Source organism: Pteropus medius, unplaced genomic scaffold, assembly GCF_902729225.1.
Source record: "Pteropus medius unplaced genomic scaffold, Ma_sr-lr_union100, whole genome shotgun sequence".
Lineage (NCBI taxonomy): Eukaryota > Metazoa > Chordata > Mammalia > Chiroptera > Pteropodidae > Pteropus > Pteropus medius.
Genome location: NW_024347867.1, coordinates 3,312,826 through 3,334,836, shown reverse-complemented (window position 1 = coordinate 3,334,836; position 22,011 = coordinate 3,312,826). Strand labels below are relative to the sequence as shown.

General features: G+C 38.8%; 1 protein-coding gene across 3 annotated transcripts in view; it reads left to right on the top strand.

Annotated features, from left to right (window-relative positions):
• PDE7B (phosphodiesterase 7B) overlaps positions 1–14,492 on the top strand; it is a 279,990-nt gene extending 265,498 nt beyond the window's left edge. For all 3 annotated transcript variants that reach the window (XM_039879006.1, XM_039879007.1, XM_039879005.1), the window contains 4 exons: positions 521–665; positions 2,585–2,681; positions 6,771–6,851; positions 10,793–14,492. In XM_039879006.1, coding sequence (XP_039734940.1) covers positions 521–665; positions 2,585–2,681; positions 6,771–6,851; positions 10,793–11,028 — 559 coding nt within the window. In that variant the 3' untranslated portion in view covers positions 11,029–14,492. The remainder of the gene's footprint in view (positions 1–520; positions 666–2,584; positions 2,682–6,770; positions 6,852–10,792) is intronic.
• The last annotated feature ends 7,519 nt before the right edge of the window (positions 14,493–22,011 follow it).

Sequence of the window (22,011 nt, the reverse complement as noted above, 5' to 3'; positions counted from 1 at the left end):
TAAGTTTCAGTATCTCTTTCTGGCCTGTTTTTTTCCATTGATGGATCTTTCCATCCCCAAATATCAGTCACTATCATTGTCTTCATTATTGCTACCATTATTATACCCTTTTCTTTCCCCATGCAAATCTTCATGTTTGAACTGGTTTGAACACTATAAAAGCATAACCAAAACACCTATGACTCTGAGTCTTTTTTCGTTCTCCTTGAAGCATAGATTTCTAGTTGGCTTTCAGTTTTTCCATCCATAGGAAGCTTGGGAATGAATAAACTGCCAGAACTTTGTTCACCTGAGGTTTCAATCACTCTAAACAGATTGTGGCATATCTTCTGTCCAAAGACAGAAGTGATGATGGGTGAGAGAATCACTCTTGTACTTTGAGGGGCAGGGACTCTGTGTATTAAATAGTAACAAAGGCAGAAATGAGATTACAAGCCACTTGATGATGACAGAATCAATCGCCCTCCACAAAAGGATTTGCTTTGTGTGTATCTTTTCTCTTTCATTCTTGTGGATGCAGACAGGATATTGAGCAGCAGCTGGGCTCCTTGATCTTGGCAACAGACATCAACAGGCAGAATGAATTTTTGACCAGATTGAAAGCTCACCTCCACAATAAAGATTTAAGACTGGAGGACGTACACGACAGGCACTTTATGCTTCAGGTAAACAATAACCAAAAAAAAAAAAGCCATTATCCTTGCTGGGTGAAAACACCTAGGGACATGATCAATAATTTTAGCACATTTGAGAAGTGAGTATCTCCCATGATATAAGTTAGAGCAGTGACCTACTTTATTAAAAGCTTTGAGACACATGAAATTTTTAAGTGGTTTCCAAGCAAGCAAACTCTGGGTTTCGTGTCAGTAAGTTAATAATATCTCATTTTTCTTTGTTTTGGTAACTGCTTCACCACAAAGTAGCCCCAATGGGTAGTTGCATGCAGTAAGAATCTCCCACATTTTGTGCCTCGATGTAAAACTGGCCGCTGTGATACCTGTGTAAATTTAAAAGGCTATTTCTATAACACAAAAGTATGTTAACTATGGTACAAATAAAAAATTGGGAAATGAGTAACCTTCATTTACCTAAAACCTATTTAATCAAACCCTGCTTTACTTTCTTTTACTACCTAAACTCATATTTTCATGTGAGGCTCAAATACATTTAGTCTTATCATTTTTAGCACCAATAAATCAATTATTTCAACTGAATGAATTAAATTACATCAAACTCAACCCTGTCTATTTCATTCCGTGGCAAGAAGACATTTGCAACATGAGAACAAGAGGAGGAGTAGACTCTAGAAGGAGAACTCGGACCTGGTATCCCAACCAGAGCCTTTTTCTTGATCTTCCATTTTCTCCTGTCTTTCTTCTTTCTTTTTGGCACAAAAGACTGAATGGATGGACCCTGGACTCATCTAAATAGGCCAGCTTTAGCCAGGGAGATGGAGCTGCAGGTGGCAGACTGAACAGTAGTCTTTTCTGTTCTATGCCTTCATGCTGCCCTCTAGCTGTTCAAAGTGCCCCATTCTTCCCAGTAAATATTCTCCTCCAGGCTCTAGCACTCTATCTCCCTCCTTCTTTCTTCCCAAACTAGTGTTCTAGTCCCTGAGTACCACAAAGATGAACCAGGTGTCTGATTTTAGAGACTCGAGCCAAATTGTGAGTAGCTAAAAGATTTGGTCTCGACACTGGAATTTCAAAAGGAAAGCTTGCTAACACAAATGAGTTCCTAAAGGGCAGAACTCAGAGGATACGTCTTCTCCTTACCTACTCCAACACGTACTGGTGCCCCCACTAACCAAGAAATAAAGAAACAACCGAATTTGCAATGTAATATAATCCAGGCTCTCCCAGACCCCAGCACTGCTAGCAGTTCTGTGACCCCAAGGAACTGGGTCAAAATAAAGAGACACTGCTGGTGAGCAGGGCACACCACAGGAGCCCATCTGGGAAGCGGTCTCTCTGCAGTTGGTAGTTAAGGGGGAGAATCTACTTCTCTTGGAATTCAAGGTAACTCTTCTAGGGTCAACATCATGGGCAAAGCTGGCATCTCCTATCCAGACCAGTGTGAGGCAAGCCAAGAGGCCTTGATTTAGCCCTCCTAGCTTTGATAGGACTTAGTTCACTGGCTGGCACTCTGAGCTTGCTTACACACACAGACACGGGCATGTAAATGCAAACATACATAATTTAAGTGATGAATGGAGTTGGTCAAGTTGGCCACTGTGAGAGTGAGATCCAAATGATCTCACTTGAGCCAGACCGGGGCCCCGGTAGCCTCCCTGCCCACGAGGGGTGGTACAGCAGAGGGAGCCAGGCTGCGGCTTGCCTTGGCTTGCCCACCCCAGTTCTCCATCAGAAAGCTCCGTGCTCCTTGGACAGTGGTTCTTCTCTCCTTCTCACTGCGATAAAGTGGGAGTTCTGAATGAAGAGGGTCATGTCAGGGAGGCCCTGGGTGAACACGGGCCTGGTCCCATGAGGCACGCTGGTGGGTCAGACAATCTCTTGGGCTTGGGTCGCATTTGCTGCTCAAGGATCACCCTCTGACAATCTCTCCCTGCCCTGTCCCTTCTCAGATTGCCTTGAAGTGTGCTGACATTTGCAATCCTTGTAGAATCTGGGAGATGAGCAAGCAGTGGAGTGAAAGAGTCTGCGAAGAGTTCTACAGGCAAGGTTAGTAGGTGACCTGACAGCTGCGTTTTCACTGTCCCTCCTCCTCTTAGGCATTCATCCTAATAAAACAGGAAATGGCTAATCTATCACGACATGTGTTCTTTCATCAACTCTTATTATCCTAACCTTTCTCTTTAACTCTCTTGCAAACTCTCCATCCCTTTTTTGGATATTATTTAAAAATAAATAACATTGACTTACTACGGAAACAGGTAGTAATGAGGTGCAATAAAAGTGAGTGAAAATGAGATATATTTTTTTAACGGCTTTCCTCTATGGATATAAAAATATGAGGGACAGTTTGATTTTTACTCTGACCTTCATTTTAATGAGCCGAGTGCAGCCTAAAGACTAAATGCCATTTGGGGTCAATATTTTCCACTCTGACAGAAGGACTTAACTCCTTTTGTATTCCTTCTCCTCGCTTTCTTAAATAAAGTTAGTAACGAAATAGAGCACAGCTGACCAAGAATTGAGTTAATCCTCTCAAATAGATACAGCAAAAAGCAAATCACCCCAAATTAGGGTATAATTTTAAGAGGGTAACCTCATTCAGTGCTCAGGATGTTTGTTCAGGCACAACGGTGCTCTGATGTTAGTGACAAGATCAGGTTTGAGAGACTGAGAACAAATAAAGCCTGAAGTGTTCCACATACCAGTTCTGCAGGGAAGTCAAGTAGCAACAGGGAGCCTTTTGGAGAAGGCTCCATCGAAAGATGTGTCAGTGACATTGTGATGGTCTCTAAGAAGACAAAGCAGAATGGATTGGGTTCATGTGGGGACAGAAGAGGCTCTGCTCACCATCTCTTGCGCTTAGAGGAAAAGAGTTCATGTAGATCTCACAATTCTATGTAATTTCACTTCAACTGAGGATGAGTGGTTAGAAATCAAAAGATCAGTTCTAGTTGCCCATAATACAAAATCTCCATTAAGGGGAAAGAAAAAAGAACAAAAGGAAAATGGTATGAAATTGGAGCAGGGAGGTTTAAGATTAGATGAGATAAATACTTTATTTACTGTATGATATGAAAAATATTGAAATAGCACAGTGGCAGAGAAAAGATTCTACTCTGTCCCTCTTGGTTTTTAACTCAGTCATGTGCCCCAATCTTTCATTTGCTTATCTTGCACCCTTATTTGGATTCCGAGCAACTCAGGGACCATGTCCTGCTGTCAGGGACCAGGTAGATAGTAAAGTTCACAGTCAGCGAATTGAAGTTCTAAGTGAGACAGTGCAATGGGATAAACCAAGAAAAATCTGTAAGATTTCTTTGCAAAACTGGGTTATCGTCCTCCTAATAGACGCATGTGTAGCATTATAAGATGGAAAAACCTAGAACATTTGTAACTCTGATCACTAAAGTTGTGAGCTTCCATGCGCTTTTCTCTGGCATGTCTCCTGACAGAGAAAGAACAATAAAGAGTTTATGTTGGGTCCTTGTTATTTAATAGCATTATAGTCTAGCAGAAGTTCAGCTTGTTTATGAAGGAAAGACCAGACTCTCTGGTCATCCAAACTGCCTGTCCTCCATACTGAATTAATATTTTAAAAATTCTATAATCACAACTTGTATCATTTTGAGTAATCTTATTCTGGCTTTTACCTTAGGATTTGGGCTTCTACAGACTGCTAAAAGTCCCGGCCAAGTATCTTTACTGATTCATGATGTTGAGCAAAGAAAAACCCTTAAAATCAAGGTTGAGGACAAAGGAGGGAAAGGAAGATGAGATCTCATGAGTTAGGGAAACATTGTTAAATTCCAAGAATAGAGATTAGAATTCTACACATCATTCTTCTTCCCTCCTCTCAATGCCTTAAAGAAATAGAATCTCTGTCCTGTTGTAACTACAGATTGGTATCTTGTCAATCAACCAAGATTCTCAAGAGTTTTTATTGAACATCTGCTTCCAGTCTTGTCTAATCTTCAGTAAAACTGTGATTTTCTTCGTGTACCAAGCCCCATTGGGGATGTCAGGAAAGATACAAAGAAGTATAGTTAATGTTTCATAACCTCAAAGTACTAAGCAGTAGTTCCTGGAGGAGAGAAACTATGCAATTTTCCTCCTTGTATTCTCTATATGGATTAACAAAGTGTCTGAAATATATAATGCTTTATACATATATGTTGCATAAGTAAACGAATAAATGATCTGATTGAAGACCTCTAATGGTGAAGGTCACAGAAGATCTGGGGCTGAGGAAGGTAGAATCTGCACCAGGTGTTGAAGGCTGTGTACTGTACTATACTTTCCAATAGGACAGCCGCAAGGCACATGTGGCTAGTTAAATTTAAATTAATTAAAATTATATTAAGTTAAAATTTTCATTTCTCAGTTTTAGTAATCATATTTCAAGAGGCTATTATAGTAAACAGTGTAGAGAACATTTCCATCGCTGCAGAAAATCCCACAGGACAGTGCTGGTTTACATAGAAAGGGGTGGAAATAAACAAAGACACTAAGGTGGGACCATACCCCTGCCTCACAGACCAGCATGGTCCATTGAAGGTAAGAATGAGAGGACTTGTGGAGGTCCTTATGCACCAGGCTAAAGTAAAGAACATGGCAGTAGGAGTCATCTTAGACTATGCAATTAGAGCAAAATATATAACTGAAGTGGAAGAAATAACGATGGAAGAAAACTAAGAATAAATTTAAGAATAAGTTATTAAGAAACCAGACTAGAGTCAGGAAAAGTAGAGAATAAAGATATTCCAAGAGAAGAATAAACAGGATTTGATGACTCAACATGGAGAACGAAGGAAGAGGAAAAATCAAAGATGATTCCTCCAAAATGTCAAGATTGACCGAAAAACCACTATTAACAGAAACATGGAGATGAGGAGTAGAATTGGCTTTTAGAGAATTCATTTTAATATTAAATGGTGGTATGCCCTGCCCTCAGAGGGCCTTGCCTGAATTCCTCAGGTTAAACCAGAGTGTTATCTCCTCACATCATTCTTGAGAATCACTAGAGCACAGGACAGCATGGGAGGCATGGCTACAGTCTTAGAGAAAAAGATGGAAATGTGGCATCTCTGAGGTTCTAGCTCACTGGTTAAGTGCAGACTCCCTGGAGCCAGATTTCCTAGGTGGGAAGCCAGGCTCTCCTCTTTACTGACAGTGTGACTTTGGGTTAACGTACTTTCCTTCCCTTCATCTCAATTTCCTTATCTGTAAAATGAGGATGATAGTGAAGTTGTTATGAAGATTAAATTAATTAGCATAGGTAAAATGTTTAGAACAGTGCCTAGCACACAGTAAGCATATTATATTTTTATCTCCTCTAGTTTAGAGCACATTCACAACTGTGAATCATCCAGCGAATGTTTCTGAGGACCAGCTTATCTACTGATTAACCAGACTGTTTTTCCCAGTGCAAAAACTACCCACAATTTTTCACCCTCAGGAAGAATCAATGAAGTATTTTGATAAAGTTTTGCATGACGCATTTCTCCTTTGGTCTTCTAGCTGACAAAGGCATTCAAAGAATATCATTCTGACCCTTATACTTTTTTAACTTTCAGTTAACATTAGGTAAAATTCTAATAAGTCAAAATGAAAGTTATCAGACCCTTATTTCTGATCAATTTTGGAGCTGCAGACTGAGATGCTCTTCAAATGAGATCTTCTGGTCCCTCTCCCCCATTTCCTACCTACTTATTATTCCTGGTTTTTCAGGTGAAATCAGACTAGGGTCAGGAAGCGTAAAAAGAAGGGAAGAAGCATATAGATAATCTGTTTTCTTAACCTGTAACTTAAAACCAGAAGTTCCATTTTATGTTAAGAAATTGCCCATTAGTTGTGTTCTTGTTTTTACAGATCTTGTTCAAAAGTTTATTTTAGTCTTAGAGCACAGCTATTTACAATGAGCCTATTATAAACGGTCACCGACACTCTGATATTTTAAATTTTCATGGAAGCTACCAGAGCAAGGCAGAGCAAATCGATACTAAAGGTTTCCTAATGATAACGAGGCAGGGAACAGTAATTCCCAGAAAAACTTCTTCCAACTAGGTCGTTACAACTGTCAACACCCATTTTTGTAAGTTCTAGATTGCCAACGTGTTTCTTCTTCTTTCCTCTTAGGTGACCTTGAACAGAAATTTGAACTGGAAATCAGTCCTCTTTGTAATCAGCAGAAAGACTCAATCCCTAGTATACAAATTGGTGAGTTGAATTCAATTTTAATTCTAAAAAAATAGTTTCTGCAGCTCTGCCAAGAATCACAAAGAAAAGAAGATCTACTACACAGAGCTTTTGAAAGATCCAAACTGGAGTTTTAATCAAAGCCCCTGTGAGTGGCTGAGTCCAAATAAACATTCTAATTATGACCCATCTACTAGATGATTAACAATTGAAAAGTTATGAAAAATAGGGTAAAGGCTTTGTTATTGACCCTTAACTAACCTGTGTTAACTTTGTAGTTCAGAGACAAATCCAAACCAAATAGAGTAGAAGGAAAGTAATAAGAATTAAGTATTTGCTCACACTTTCTTCAGGATTTAAAGGGAGGGAAATCAGCAAAAATGGCCTTTAGTACCCTTCCAATTTGGGTTTCTACCCTTTGTCTCCAAAATGTAATCCCAAGGGTCCAGACCCCAGACTCATGTCCTACCAGCCATGCTACTCCTTGTGTTCTGGGGTCTCATGCTTCTCTACTCTCCTTCAAAACTTATTTTCAGTCTCATTCTGTTAGGACCATCCTGTCAAGTGTCAATTGCAATAAACTGTTAAAACTCTGATGTTAATGCATCTAAAATAATTATTACTCTATTTAAGTTATGCATAAGATCATTAAGCAAATCAAACTGTGGAAATTTTAGGTACCTTAGTGGGGGAAATATTTTTGACCCAGTAAGAATTTCTATCACTCCTTAAACACTCTACCAATTCTATTGATATTTAATGCAGATTTTCCTTTTCCTTGCAGTTCTCTCCAATTAAAACCAAACTCAGAACTTTTAATTCTTTTACTTATAAGCTATGGTCTTGACATGTACCAGTTCATGTATTTCGCTAGTTCCCACAGAACTAAGACAGCTTAATGCATTAACAGTGCTTCAGACCTCTGCAAGACTCAAAGCTTAATGTCTTGACATTGGGAGGGAAGAGGGCACCCAAAAAGATAAGCTGGAAATTAAGAAAAGCAGAGCAAGTTAGAATGATATGCTTACAGTCGCTGAGGACCAAATCTAATCCACAGTCCCATAAAAGAGTCATAAACTCTTCCTAAGGAAATAGGGACAAAATGAATCTAGTTACAAAGATTTGAATGGCATATACAAACATTAAAACAGATATGTTGGAATTATGAGATTATCGGTTGTCCTTAGTTTTTCTCAAATGGCCCTTAATATTGTTCTGTTGTTTTTACAATTAAACTGATTCCTCCACCCAAAAAAGGAAAATGGTGAGTGCATGAAAAAAAAAAAAATTGAACCAGAAAGAATCCAGGGCAGATGAAGCTACAAAATTGCTGGGGAGGAAGCAAGAAGCAACAGCAACAGAAAGGCTGCCTCGGCCTCCCCGGATCCAGCTCCCTCTTAACACGTTGCTTTGGTTGCAGAGGTTCTGCAGATGTGATACAGAAGAAATAGACCCTAACCAAAATCCTAATCCTAGGATCCAGTTTCTTAAACTCTGGCCAGAAAGAAATTTGCCAGGCACCTGTGAAAGACATTTTGAACCGCCAAAGACAAACATTCACGTTGTTATGCACACAACCTGGATTTGCAAGGCAGACCTGATTTCAGAGATTCTATCCTGTTGTCATGAGAACGCACTTATTTTGTCATATCATATGTCCTGATTTTCAGCTCAGGAAAATGTGGTTACCATAGATACATGTTTTTAAAATGGGATGGGGACTGAGTGACTAAGAAAGTCCTATGGATGCCGCACCAATAATAAAGAGAAAGAGAAGGTGATTATAAAACAATTCCTAGTAAATAAATCTTTCTCTGTCTCTGCTTCATATCTCCCAAGTCTGTAGGTTCAGGGTTGGGAGGTGTGGTATGCAGCACTAGATCAGGCTAACCTGGAAAAATCCAAACAGATAAACAGAGCCTAATGGGAGCCGCAGGCTTCAGCCTCCCAGACAAAGACTTTTCTAGTGGGTTCTAAGTAACGCAGTGATTTACTGTCCTGATTCCTCTGGGACTGAAAATATTCTCTCTTTATTTTCCTCTCCCAGTTCACAATGAGAATTTCCTGAGTGCCATCTTAGGTTTAGATCTGATTTTCTGTTTAAGTTATTCATATTTACTCAAGTGGAAATGGGATTTTTTTAATCTCCTCCCACCTCACTCCACCCCACTCTTCCTCTCTTTCCATCAAACCATCAAACTGCATTTTTAAGAAGATATTAAATTGAATGAATATCAAATTGATGAAATCTGTAGAAAGATGAGGCTGAAGAGGCTTTCCTCCAATCCTTGTTTACTCTGAGACCACCACCTCTCCCTCCCCACATTCCCACCCTTCCAGAGGGACATTATCTTGGCAATCAGCCCATCGCTTGAGTAGCAGAGGGAAGTTGGTCCACCTCACTGGGCACTGATGAAGCAGATTTCTAAATCTGACCATGCAGAAGCCTTCCTTCATTTGAAAAACTACCTCATGGTGTCTATTCAGACTTTGAAATGGCTTTCCTATCTGCCGTAAGAGATCTTTATATAGGACAAATAGAAATACAGAGGTTCAATTCCAGAGTTACTTCAGGAAGAAAATGAGTTGATTTTTAAGCACTAGATTTTAAAATTTTGGATTTGTAGCTTTTTTCATAATTAAGGTAAACTTGATAAATATTTAAACCCGCAAATTTAGAATAGTATAGTTTTGCAAACTAACTTTTTAGGTATCTAATATCTAATCTCTCTTGGGATAAAAGGTATTCGAAATTAGATACAGAGATTGTGAAGTGAAGAAAATTCAAGAATAGCAAGCAAAAAGATTCGAGAATGAAATTTTTACTTGCTGACTCCCTACATAGACTTATTAAAATACAGACACAAAGTTTCTGGCTTAACTTTCTTCCTCAAGTTCGGATTATATAAAATAATCTCATAATATTTAAATTATATTTTACCCAAGACAAGATAATGTAAAAATAGAAATGTACAGTAACATTTTGCGTTGCTGCCTCCTTTTCCCATCTCTAAAGCATCCTCAAGGCCAAGTATCTGCTGTTTGTCCAATAAAAAGATAATCAAATCAAGCCTATAATTCAAATGCCTGTATACATACAGGACAAGTTGGTGGAAGATTTTGTTATGCTGGAAAACACTTGCTTTTCCTCCCCACACCTACATTTCAAGGAAATACAATAAAATCTAAATATGTCCAAGTTTGTGATGATTCTAATAATTCCAGCCTAGACTGGAAATTATTTTTGTTTTACTAATCATGTTCAATATGGAATGCACATTGGCAGTGAAACATGATTAGAAAGCAACAAGTCTAAAATTAAGGGAATAGATATGCAAAGAACTCTAATATCAAACAAACTTACCTAGTCATTAAAGCAGGGCTTTTATGTGGATAAAAAGCTTTATTGAAAATGAACTTTTACTCATCTACACTTAGTTATTTAACATAATTGAAAGAAAGTAAGCTAAAACTATGAAACTGTAATCCTGAAAAAATATCCTACAGGTTAAATGTAAAAATTCTTCAGATGATCTAAATCAACGAGGTGCCTCTTCTGATGTCATTTTCCATTTCCCTTAATTCTAGCACAGACTTTTACTTGTTTGTTTATATGTCTTTTTCTGTCTACAAAAAAAAAGCTAATATTTATTGAGTGTTTAGTATGTGCCAGGAGCTTTCTAAGCATTTCACACGTGTTAAGTCATTTCATTGTCATAACAACCCTATGGGTTTGATATCCTTCTTAGCTCCTTTTTACAGAAGAGTAAACTGAGGCACAGAGAGGTTTAAGTGCCAAGCCCAAGATGACATATATTATGCTCTTCAGATGAGAGTGGGGACCACATCTTGTTTGCCTTCACGCCGCTGGGCTGTGTACATAATGGGACCCCACCGTGTTTGTGAGGGAGAAGTAGGTTTTACTGCCCTTATGGTGATTAGTTTGGTCTTGCCTGTTTTAGGTTTCATGACCTACATAGTGGAGCCACTCTTCCGGGAATGGGCCCGCTTCACCGGAAATAGCACCCTGTCCGAGAACATGCTAAGCCACCTTGCACACAACAAAGCCCAGTGGAAGAGCCTGTTGCCTAAACAGCACAGAAGCAGCAGTGGTGGCAGTGGCGGTGGCAGCCCAGACCACACAGACCACGGGACTGAGAATGAGGAGCAGACTGTGACGGAAGACGTCGCCCCGTAGAGCCAGCCAGGCCTGCCCCCTGCTCTGCACACTGAGAGGATGAGAACCTCCTTGAGCAGAGGCCTCCCGAGAGGGTAGAAGCTCTGAGAGGTTCTTGCTGATAAACCCAGGCACTGTCTGGTTCTAACTTGGGGCTCTTTGGAATACCATCTTCCTCCTACTTACCTGCCTTCCCTCCTTTTTCCAAGTGTACAGAAGCCATTCGTCACCTCGGCATTAGCTGCCAAAATGAGCAACTCCATTCAGCACCATGGGAGCCGATTCCAGGGGCAGGCCTGCCCCTCTAGGAGAGAACACTGGAAGTAAGAAAGAGGTGCTTCTGCCATGTCCCCCAAGGGCACTGGGTCACATCGTGACAGGCAGCAGTTCCTACATCCAGAGCATTCTAGCATTTGCCATCTGTCTGCTGATCTGCATGACAAAAACACCAGCATATTTGGAACTCCAAGGATACTGGTCTTTCGTGCAAGAGCACAAATGAGAACGTGAGAGAAAGTACTTTCTATTTTAATAATAATTATTATAAAATAATAATAAATCTTTTTAACTTTTATATTTTATGCACTAGACAATGGATCTAAAACTTTAGACTAAGATTACTCAGTGTACCCAAACTTGGACCGTGGGTTCATTGTTTTGTTACTGACTTCATGCCACTTTGGGTCAAGATTTGGCATCTTCTCAATTTAAGAAACCACGTTTCCTATTCGATCCGAGGGGAAGGTGCTGTACAGCTCATTCCTTTGCACCATTAGCCAATCTGTCTTTTATCAATTACTCATTTTCAGTGACATGTTTATATTCACACATGTACATTTTCTGTAAATACCAAGCGCTACTGATTCCCATGCCAAAATACATGAGTATTATGGGATTGCTACCTGTATAAACAATGGCACTGTGAACAGAATACTGTTAGTTTTAATACAAGAGAATGCATTTGTAAATATGGTATAGAGTTTATTAATATACTATTGTTTGCAGATAAAGGCCTTAACTTTAAACATCTTTCATCTTCTGAAAGCTGCCCGACTTAAATCCTCACAGATGTCCTTCTGAACTGCCTTCCCATGTCCATCTTTATGCTTTCCAGCTAAGGTCACAAGCCAAAACTGAATAAAGTCTTCGAGGAAATATTTTGGAAACTTCACATGCATTCCGCTTGAGACCATACTGTTTAATCGATGGCAGCAAGCATCGTTTCCTCAGATTAATGAGATCCTCCAGCAAACCTGAAGTCACTTTTCAACGCAGCGATGTTGCACATTCTGTTTTCAACAAACCAGCTGATAAGCTTGTGTTTATGTGACTCTTGTCATGGAACATGGTGGTGTGTCAACCTCGCAGGAGACATAGCAGGTCTCACAAACCTTCTATGACCCTGTCATCGAACCATCAGGGAATTCCCTGCTCCCCTACCACAATTTTCATCTGTTATGGCTACAGTACCAAAGCACCTTTGGTTAACGGTTGGCGTGCATTTCTTTGGTGTTAATAGTACTGGATTTTTCTTTTTCCTTAATTTTGTGCAAATAACTACCCAACTGTTTAGCTCAAGTTAACATTATTTAAGAAACTGTATTTGAGTTTTCTGACAGAATTTACCTTCCTGGTAGGTCATTGTGCTTAATTATGGCTCTCGTTAGCAGAGTCACCTTGGATTTGGGTGGCACTTTTTTCTGCAGACACTTGGCCATAGAATCAGTTTGTTACAGCATTCTTCTCTAGTCAGCTAAACTGTGTGCATTGAACCTTTCCTTTACAAATTCTAGCACAATTAATGTTAGATGAAAATTGGCAATGCCCCTTTCTTTTAACCTTACAGTAGTGGAAGAATGATGATATGATCATTTCTGCCACTATCAAGCTATTTCGCAAGCTGATAGACTGACAGCTAATTTTCATTTCCTAAGTGTAACTGTTTTGGTTTTTTTTTTTTTCCTAACACAAATGATATCTTAGAAACTTGACTGGATTGTAATACGTTCCTATAGAGAGACAAAGGCTTGCAGAGCTAAGGTTTAGGGGAAATTTTGGAAAGTTGGTTATATTTGCTTTAAAGTTGAAGAGATTGTCAGATGATACTAAAGAAAGTGTGAAAACCTCATGAAATGGGTGGATGATAAGTTGAAATTGTTGGTAGGGGTAAGAAGGGAAGTTGTGAAAACACTAACTTTTTTTTTTCTGTAATAACTATGAACTGACATGATTCTTTATTGCTTTAATACTCTGAAGCTCTCAGCTTGGTAGGGCCCCAAAAGAGAATATGCTGAATGTATTCCTGCTTCCAAACCTCACTTATTTTGGTTTGGCGATATAGAGAGGGCCTCTAAGTAGTCTATTTTTAATGTACATGAGATCAAATCAAGGAAAGCAATTACTGGGGATGATACAGTAGAAATAAGAAATAAACTGCTATTTTAGCTCTACCTTGACCTTAGAAAATGGACTGTTTAAATTATATTTATATTGTAACTTAAATAAATAATATTGGGGGCATTTTTAGTAGTTCCAAGTTTATAGGATAAAAGCGTTTATTACAATTAGGTCTTAAAGAAGAACTCGCAGATAAAACTACCAAATAATCGATGGTTAAGCCTATGAAGCAGCTACTACTACAATAAAAATCTGAAGTAAAATGAGACATGATGCGTAAACTAGGTGCATTTGTGTCTTCCTTTCAACCATCTGAAGATTTCTTGAGTTCCTCATTTTTTGGCAAAAAATAAAAAAGAGAGAATGTGAAAACTTTTTTTTTCTTGCCTACTACTAGTGGGTCTCTTGCAATATTTCAATAGGAGTCCAGTTACTAGTTAAGACACAACTGGTGAGTCATCCATGGACTTTACCTTCCCATTCTTCTTCTCCTAGTCTGTGGACCATCAATAGCTGATTTATCGAGTTTAAATCTTTCATTGCTTGTGAAGAAAGGAGTCAAAGGGCTATTTTTAGTAAGCAAAGTTAAAATCAAATTAAGAAAGAGAGACAAAAATCACTGCCAGGCCTGATAAGCAAAGCGTGCTTTTCCTTTTAACAGCATCCGTGAATAGTGGAAACCTTGTTCATGAAACCCTGACCTACCCATAACTCCCCGCTAGGCTGAGTAAAACTCTGGCTCTGTTTCTACCTGCTTACGGCTTCCCGCAAAGGGACTTGGAGTGTGTCTTGCAACAGTCTCCAGATTGCGCTTCCTAAAAAACAGTCTTGTTTTGTCACTTTTTCTCATGTAGAATCAGATCTGTTCACTGATTTGAAAATTGGTTATGAGCTTGTATCTCACTGTATTTCTTATGCTTTGTTCTTTTAAGCAAATCCTTAAAATTGTGTTGTTTTGTGTACACGTGTGAGGTTTGGGGAAAAAAAAAAAAAAACACCTTGTGAGTTTTTGCTCAAAACGTGGCCTAAATATCCATTGGCATGTTTAGATAAACAAGTAAAATAAAGATAATTTCTTAAAAATATAACAATATGAAAATATCCTAATTCTCACCAAGTAACATGTTACCAGCTATCCAATCAGTTCGACAAATAGGACTCCCTGCTCAGGAGAGGAAACTTTCAAGAAAAAGAGCACAGATGAAGACATGTCCCATGTGACTCCTTCCACTAGGGGCTGCAGAAATTGCCCTGTCCATTGAGGTTTCTCTTGCCAGTTAGTCCCCAGTCGGGGAGAAAAGGCCACCATGCAGCTTTACCTTTCCCCCTGAGGCTTGATGTTTTTCTGATTCACATTTGTCAAACTCATATAGGAAAGAGAACGAGATACACAAAAACATAGCAGATTCAATTCCAGAATTACGTGTTCAAGATATGGTCTGGCACATCAAGATTAGAAGCCACCAAGAATGATAGTAGAACAGTTCTGGCAGGACAGCTGTGTGTCCTAAATTCATCTGGAAATAGAGGAGAAAAACAAACACCACCCTAGTTTCCCAGAAACAGCTTTCTATCTTTATATATTCTCCCCATATCCATTTTATTAAGATTTGTGTTCAGAATCTCACTGATTCCTTAACACCTCCCATGTCAGAAGGCAAAGCCTATTTTCCTTCATGCGCATTCTATATTACAAAATCAAAATCAAAAGTGAGACCCCAGTGGTGTTCCAAGTAAAGGTCAGACCTGACTTTCAAATGTATTCGGGAACTTAGCTGAAACATCATCAAATGGGCCACAAATATTGATTGAGGATCTACTATGTGCCAGAGGTTGTGCTGGATACTTGGGATATAAAAAGACCCAGCCTTTCCAGAAGCATTCAGAATTCTGTCGGAGACTGGCTTTACCAGAGAATGCTTCCTAGAGAATTCACGAGAACATCCGTGCAGGCCCAACTGCATCTCAAGTTCTCTCCTGGAATACAGCATAACAGAATGCAGACAAGCTTTGGAGACCAAAGTGGGTCCCAATCTTGATTCTGTCACTAACTTATTCTATGACTTCAGAGAAGTTAACTGAACCTCTCTAAAATTATTTCCAGACCATGATATCTTTATTGTATTGTTGGGGCAACTAAAAGAGATCATATACAAAAAGCACCAAGCACTTTGTCTGGTACATGGTAGGCTTTCAAGAAATGTAAATTCTCTCCTCTTAAATTACAAGAAGCTTGGCAAATAGTTATTCACACATGGATGAGAATGTGGAGAATATATGGGGGGAAATGTAGTAAAGAAATTTTACATGAGGAAGTCAAACTCCCATTTTTACATTTTTTAAGCAGATTGGTTAATTTACATACTTATTTATTTGCAAGGTTGAGTAAAAGGATTAGCCCTTCAATTTGTTGCTCAAATGGAAGCTCTGCCTCAGCTACAGCCTACTTTTCTGTTTGGTCATTTATGTTCTCGAGTAGAAGATAGTGTATCTTTTGCTTGCAGTTCTGTCAGAAATTTCTGTGAAGGAAACAGCTCCTAAAAACAAAATGAGGATCATTTATCTCCCTTGCACCTCTGCCACCAAAGCTGTAATTCTGGCTGGTGATGACTCTGGTCCTGTGTCAGGCCCTGAAATTTTCCTTGACTTTCGTAGGTTCTACAAGAAAAGTCTGGGTTGGTGGCTCTAGGATGCACGTGGCTCACACCACACACACATTTCCAAACATGTTCTCAGCTACTGCTTACTGTCTGTCCTAGGGCAGGACAGAAAACAGAGGCACTTCTTAACATCCTGTCAGAGAAGGGAAAAGACTCAGTCCTGCCTCCATGGCCATATAATGGACAAATATTTGAGTAATGACTAAACAAGAAGCTTTTATCTACACAACAGTCCGTGTTGAGCTTGCTTTCCCCACCCCCATCCCCCAATTAAGCCAGAGAGATTATTGGGAAAGTTTTAAGTTTTAGCTGATATGTTTTAGAGATGCGTGATCATCTTGTCTTTGTCATATAAGCAATGATGTATCTTTGATTCAATTGCCTGAAATGCTTTAAATTCTAGTATTGCAAGGGCTGGTTTTTTTCTTTAGTAATTGTTTCCTTTTTAAGGAAGCGATGTAGTAAAGTTTTAAAAGTCAAAAGGAGCAGAATTCAAATCCCTTATTATCAGTTGCTGTTTAACCCTAGGTAGTTAATTTAATCTTTCTGAACTTCCATTTCCTCATATATAAAATGAGAGTGACACCTACCTCCCAGAGTGGTTGTGAGGTCAACATTCAAGAGCATATATTAAACATATAGCACACACATGAAACATATAGGTTTCTAGCAGAAAAGGGGCGCTCGATGAATGTAAATTCTTACATAATTCAAAGAAAAATGTACAAAGTGGGAGTTGGGATACATCTTTTGCCTTCTCTAAGTTGTACAATTTTTGTGCAAAAGGATGCTAGAGGCTCATTAATACACATTGAGCATGATCATATCTACAGATAACCAGCCTGACCACAAAATAATCCTTACAGTATGGACAAAATATTATAAAAATTTATTATAGAAGAAGACAGTGTTCCTGGGAACTAAAGACACATGGATAAGAACAGAGAAAATAAAGAACTGGCTTTCTGATTTTAAAGTAAATATTCCTCAACCCAACCAGAGCGAACCAACCCATTTAATCTAAGCCTTTCCTTAGAGTTCATGATAATACAGTCCTGGCTAGAGAGAAGCTTTAGTTAATAAATAAAATTTGCTGACCTGTCAAGTTTTCATGAATTCCACTCATATCCTAGAAATCCTATCCATAGAAGGTCCCAGTCTGGCCACCCACAGCAGGGGCGGAGACTTGCAAAGTAGTCTCTGTAAATGGATGACCCTAAAATAGATTTCATTCTCCTAAACTAACACTTTCAAACTTGCTTAAAAATGGGCACGCCAAAAGATGTTTGTTAAGTATTCCATGAAGAAAAAAAAACGGCTTCATTGCCCAAGAAGTTTGAAAAACAATGGATTAAACACAGAGGTTTCTCTCCTGCGTGCTTCTGAGAGCCTCCCATATGCTGATGGACAGTTTCAACAAGATGGTGTGAATAATATCATTTGTTTGGATCTAATTTCGGTGTCATATTATGAAGCCTTCTTCGACTGCACCAACCCAGAATGATATCCCCATTTATCATTTATTATTTTATCTCCCCATTTAGCTTTTGCCTTAGTATTGTTAATGATTATTAGTTATTTGTTATTATTGACATATGTGTTAGTGCTCTGCCCAACTTCAGATGTAATATCACATTGTAACTAATTTGCCTGAGTCTGTGGCTTGATTTTACTACTTACCAGGTATCTTACCTTGGGCAAGTTTCTTAATGTTTTGTGCCTCAGCTTATTTATTAGTAAAATGATAATAAAAAATATCACCTATTTTATACAGTTCCTGAAGATTAAAAGAGTTTGTGCATGTAAAGCATTTTGGATGATGCCTGGCACAAAAAAGACACTCAATAAATGTTGGCAAAAACCATCTTCTTCTCCCTTGCCCCGCATCGCCCTCTCGCACCTGATCTGTAAGCTCCCTGATAACTAGAATAACTATCTTTTTAAAATATAATCTCCACAGTGTAGTACAGAAGGTACTAAATACTTCTTAAATGAAATAATATACTTTTGATTGATAAATTGAAAATCATATCAGAATAATAGGTAACATTTAAATACAAAAAACTAACAATAAATGTCCCAATGATTTCAATGCAAGTGTTGTTTATTATGTAAGCTCATTTCTATCTGGTAGACATTGTTTCTAGGAACATGATTTAGGACAATAATAGGTTTTCTCCCAGTTTATGAGCCTAGTCTTCTGAGCGATGAGAACAAACATAATTCCTCTGAAGGAACGGATGTCCTAAGACCTCTAAGTTTTTTCTCATCCAACTGCTAACGAAGCCTATGGAAAGACCACTAAATGTCTTCCTTTACAGGGCAAATAAAAGTCCTTTGTGTTAATGCACCACAATCCTAGAAAAGATAGAGACAAATTCTAATCCTCATCTTTAAAAAGGAACATGGGAATAGCTGATGATTCTCCTATTTTATCTTCGTTTGCAAGTGCTTAAGATTACATGTCGCCAACTCCTGCTCTTTTTCCCAGGAAGCAATTACATGTGCTTTTTAAAGTTGTCAGCAAAATAAGCCTAAAGGACCAAAATGTAGGGTCAGTTTTAGCGGTTATTTATTTCTTCCTGCTTCCTGCTGTTATATTTTTGTTTGGACCTTTCTAACAGGAGAGTCAGACTTTATATGTCATTGGACTTTGACACTTTCAAAGGACTTTCATCCACATATGATGAAAAATGATTTATAAATGAAAACGAAATATCGATAGAGTCATGTAGCAAAAATGGGAAGTATATTCTATAACTACAGACAAATTTTCAAAGGTTAACCTGACTGGCTTGTTCAGTCAATCACTGCCCAGAAAGTGAAGTCTGGGGCAACAGAGCCAACCTCCGAGCAGGATAAAATGAGAAGGACCTCCAATATAGCAGGCAGACCACTGAACAAGGGCCTTGTACCAGGGTCTCACTCTTCTGAGAGTTTAGATATATATGAGTGTCATGGAAAAGTGCTGAGGGATTGAGGGAGGAGGGGAGGAAAACTGAATTGAATATCTAAAATGTCTACTGCATGTTAATAAAGTTTTATTGAGACTAGCAAACAAATCACGTAGCAAATAATTACAAGATTGTTTCTTCTTTGTCATATTCAGAGCTAAACGTTTGAGGGACACAAATTTTTTTTAGACACAGTTGGTAAAGGGTCTGACTAGATGTCAACTATGTCATCAAACCATCCATACAAATCAAATCGCTTATAAAACGTGATTGCTGAGGCTTAATTTTATTTCAGAAACAGAAATAATATAGCCTATTTTACAAATTAGTCATAAGGATTATCCTATGTATGTGGAGTGCTCTACAATGTTTTGCATATTATTGACAGTAAACTGTTGTTTTTCTCCACCCGAGAGCAATGGTGGTGCAATGTTCCATTTGCTGCAAGAGATTATTCAGTTATTCTAACTCAAATGAGACTGTCAGTGGAGATAAGAGGCAAGGAGGAGAAATAACAGGGAGTAATGACTTTCATTAACATGCAGGGAAAATAAGCATTTGAGGAAGAATAACCAAGATAAAACAAAATTGCTACCCCCTTGTGTATTAGTTTCCGAGGGCTGCTGTAACAAAGTGCCTCAAACTGGGTGGCTTACAACAACTGAAATTTATTCTCTCACAATTCTGGAAGCCAGAGTCTGAAATCAAGGTGTCAGCAGAGCCAAGCTCCCTCTGAACGCTCTAGGGAAGAATCCTCTCTTTTTTTTTTTTAATTAAGTTTATTGGGTTTTTTTTTAATTAAGTTTATTGTTAATACAATCATATAATTTTCAGGTGTACATTATCATTTGACATCTGTATATTCTATTGTATGTTCACCACCCAAAGTCCAGTTTCCTTCAGCTGCCAACGGTAATTGAAAATATATAAAATTATTTTTTAAAAAAAGAAGAAATGGCTCTTAGAATTTAAGAACTTGCTAGAAAATATTTTTTTTCCTGAAAGTGACCTTGCTGTCCAGAAGCCTCCAAGCTTTCCTGGAATTTTTATTTAGAATTCCAGAGAGATCAGTAAAGATTTTCAAATGCAACCACAACTTCTCTGACACTATATGCAGAGGCCTTCTTCCTTCTAGAATCGCAGGATATGTAATCCACTAGTCTCATGAAATAAAAGGGTTACATAGTAATCTTACTACTAAAAGACAAGCAGCAATTTCAACCAGAGTGTAATTTTCAAACTGAGACTCAAATTGGCAGTCAACATACTGAAACACACGTGTATTGTTATACTAGTGCATTGGACTGGTCCAAGAACAATTTGAAGTAAAATAGAGAATGTCTTGGTTTGGATGGTTACTAAAACTTCTCAATGATTTTTACCAAAAGAATTCAATATTTGAGATGTTACTCTCCACCCTCCCCTCCCCCACTCCCAATACTAATACAGTTAACCAGCAGCTCCCTACCAAGCCAGTGACTTCCAGTGGGAGTCGATAGAAAAGCAGGATAGAGGAGTGGTTTACAGGCAGATCGCCGGACTTGGAATTCTGGCTCAACCACTTACTAGCTATTTATCCCTTGGCTGGTTTCTTAATCTCTTTGTGCCTCTGTTACATCAATGGAGTAATAATGGTACCTCTCATGGGGTTGTTCTGAGGATCAAATAAGTTAGAACAGTGCCAGTCACATACTAACAGCTTGATAAATTTTTAAATTTTTAAATGGTGATATGAACAGAAAACATAAAAACATCCTTTCTTTACCTTTCACCTTGCTTAGAGCTCAAGGAAAGAGGGTCACTGTACATAATATTTTCGGTATGTATTTCAGTATGGCCCATGTGTGCTTAGAAATATTTTTGCTGAGCAGGACCTGACAGGCAGGGACACTGGGGGCTCCAGGTGGCTCTGGGTCCCAAATGCTACTGCCCCAACCCCCTTGGCCTCATGCTGAGCCCCCTCTGGCTCAGGTCACTGGACTAGTTCATGGCTATCTAGGAGCTATGATTGCCATTTTACAAATAAGGAAACTGAGATTTGAAGAAGTTATGTAACTTGTCCAAGGTCACACAGCTCAAACATGAAGTGGATTATTACAAAACCCACACATTCAACAGACACAAACATCAAAAAGCTGGCTGGAACATTGAGGAAGGGAAGGAGAGTGAGGAAAGAAGCCACGCAAATTGCAGAGATAAGGGTTGCTTCTCCACTGTCAGTACCATTCACAGTAATCGATTCATAAGAGGACCAGAAAATGTACCATCCAAACTGGGAGTGAAAGGGGAGGCTGTTCACAGTTATGTGGGGGACAATACCCTATTGATTGAGCACTCCTTACATACAAGGACTGCATTACATGTTGGGGATATAGAGGCCAAAAATGAAGTTTCTTCCATACAAGGCTAAATTTTAGGTGAGGAAAGAAGATATTTACAAAAAAGAAACACACCATGAGGCAGCTAAATAAAGGAGCAATGTCAATAAGTAGGTGATTATTAAAAGCTGGGAAAGTTTTCTTTGAAGAGGTCTCACCTGGTCTATATTCTTATAGTTATTAAATCTTACAATTGTATCGTCCAATACCTCCACAGACAGATCATTTGCTCCTCATAGCTACCTGGAGAGGTTGGCAAGGCAGACAGACATCATCTCTCTATCTCACATGTGAAAGAGCAGAATCCAAGGAGACGGATTCTCCAGCCAGCATCACTGCTAGTGGTGGGCGCAGTGGAGACAGAGGCCAGGTGCTCTGATTCAGGGTTAATGCCCTCCATTACAGCAGTCAATGCAGAAGGAGACCACAAGGTCTCTCGAATTCTGAGAATAAGAATGAAGTGTTTGGAACAAACTTATTGAGTTTGGCTAGGAAACAACTTAAGTAGATATGGGAGATCATGTTAAAATTCCCAGTTTAGGCAGAGGTGAAATTCTGAAGTCTTGAGTACTCGGCTAAAATTATGAACTGCAAGCTCCTGAAAAATGTGGGCCA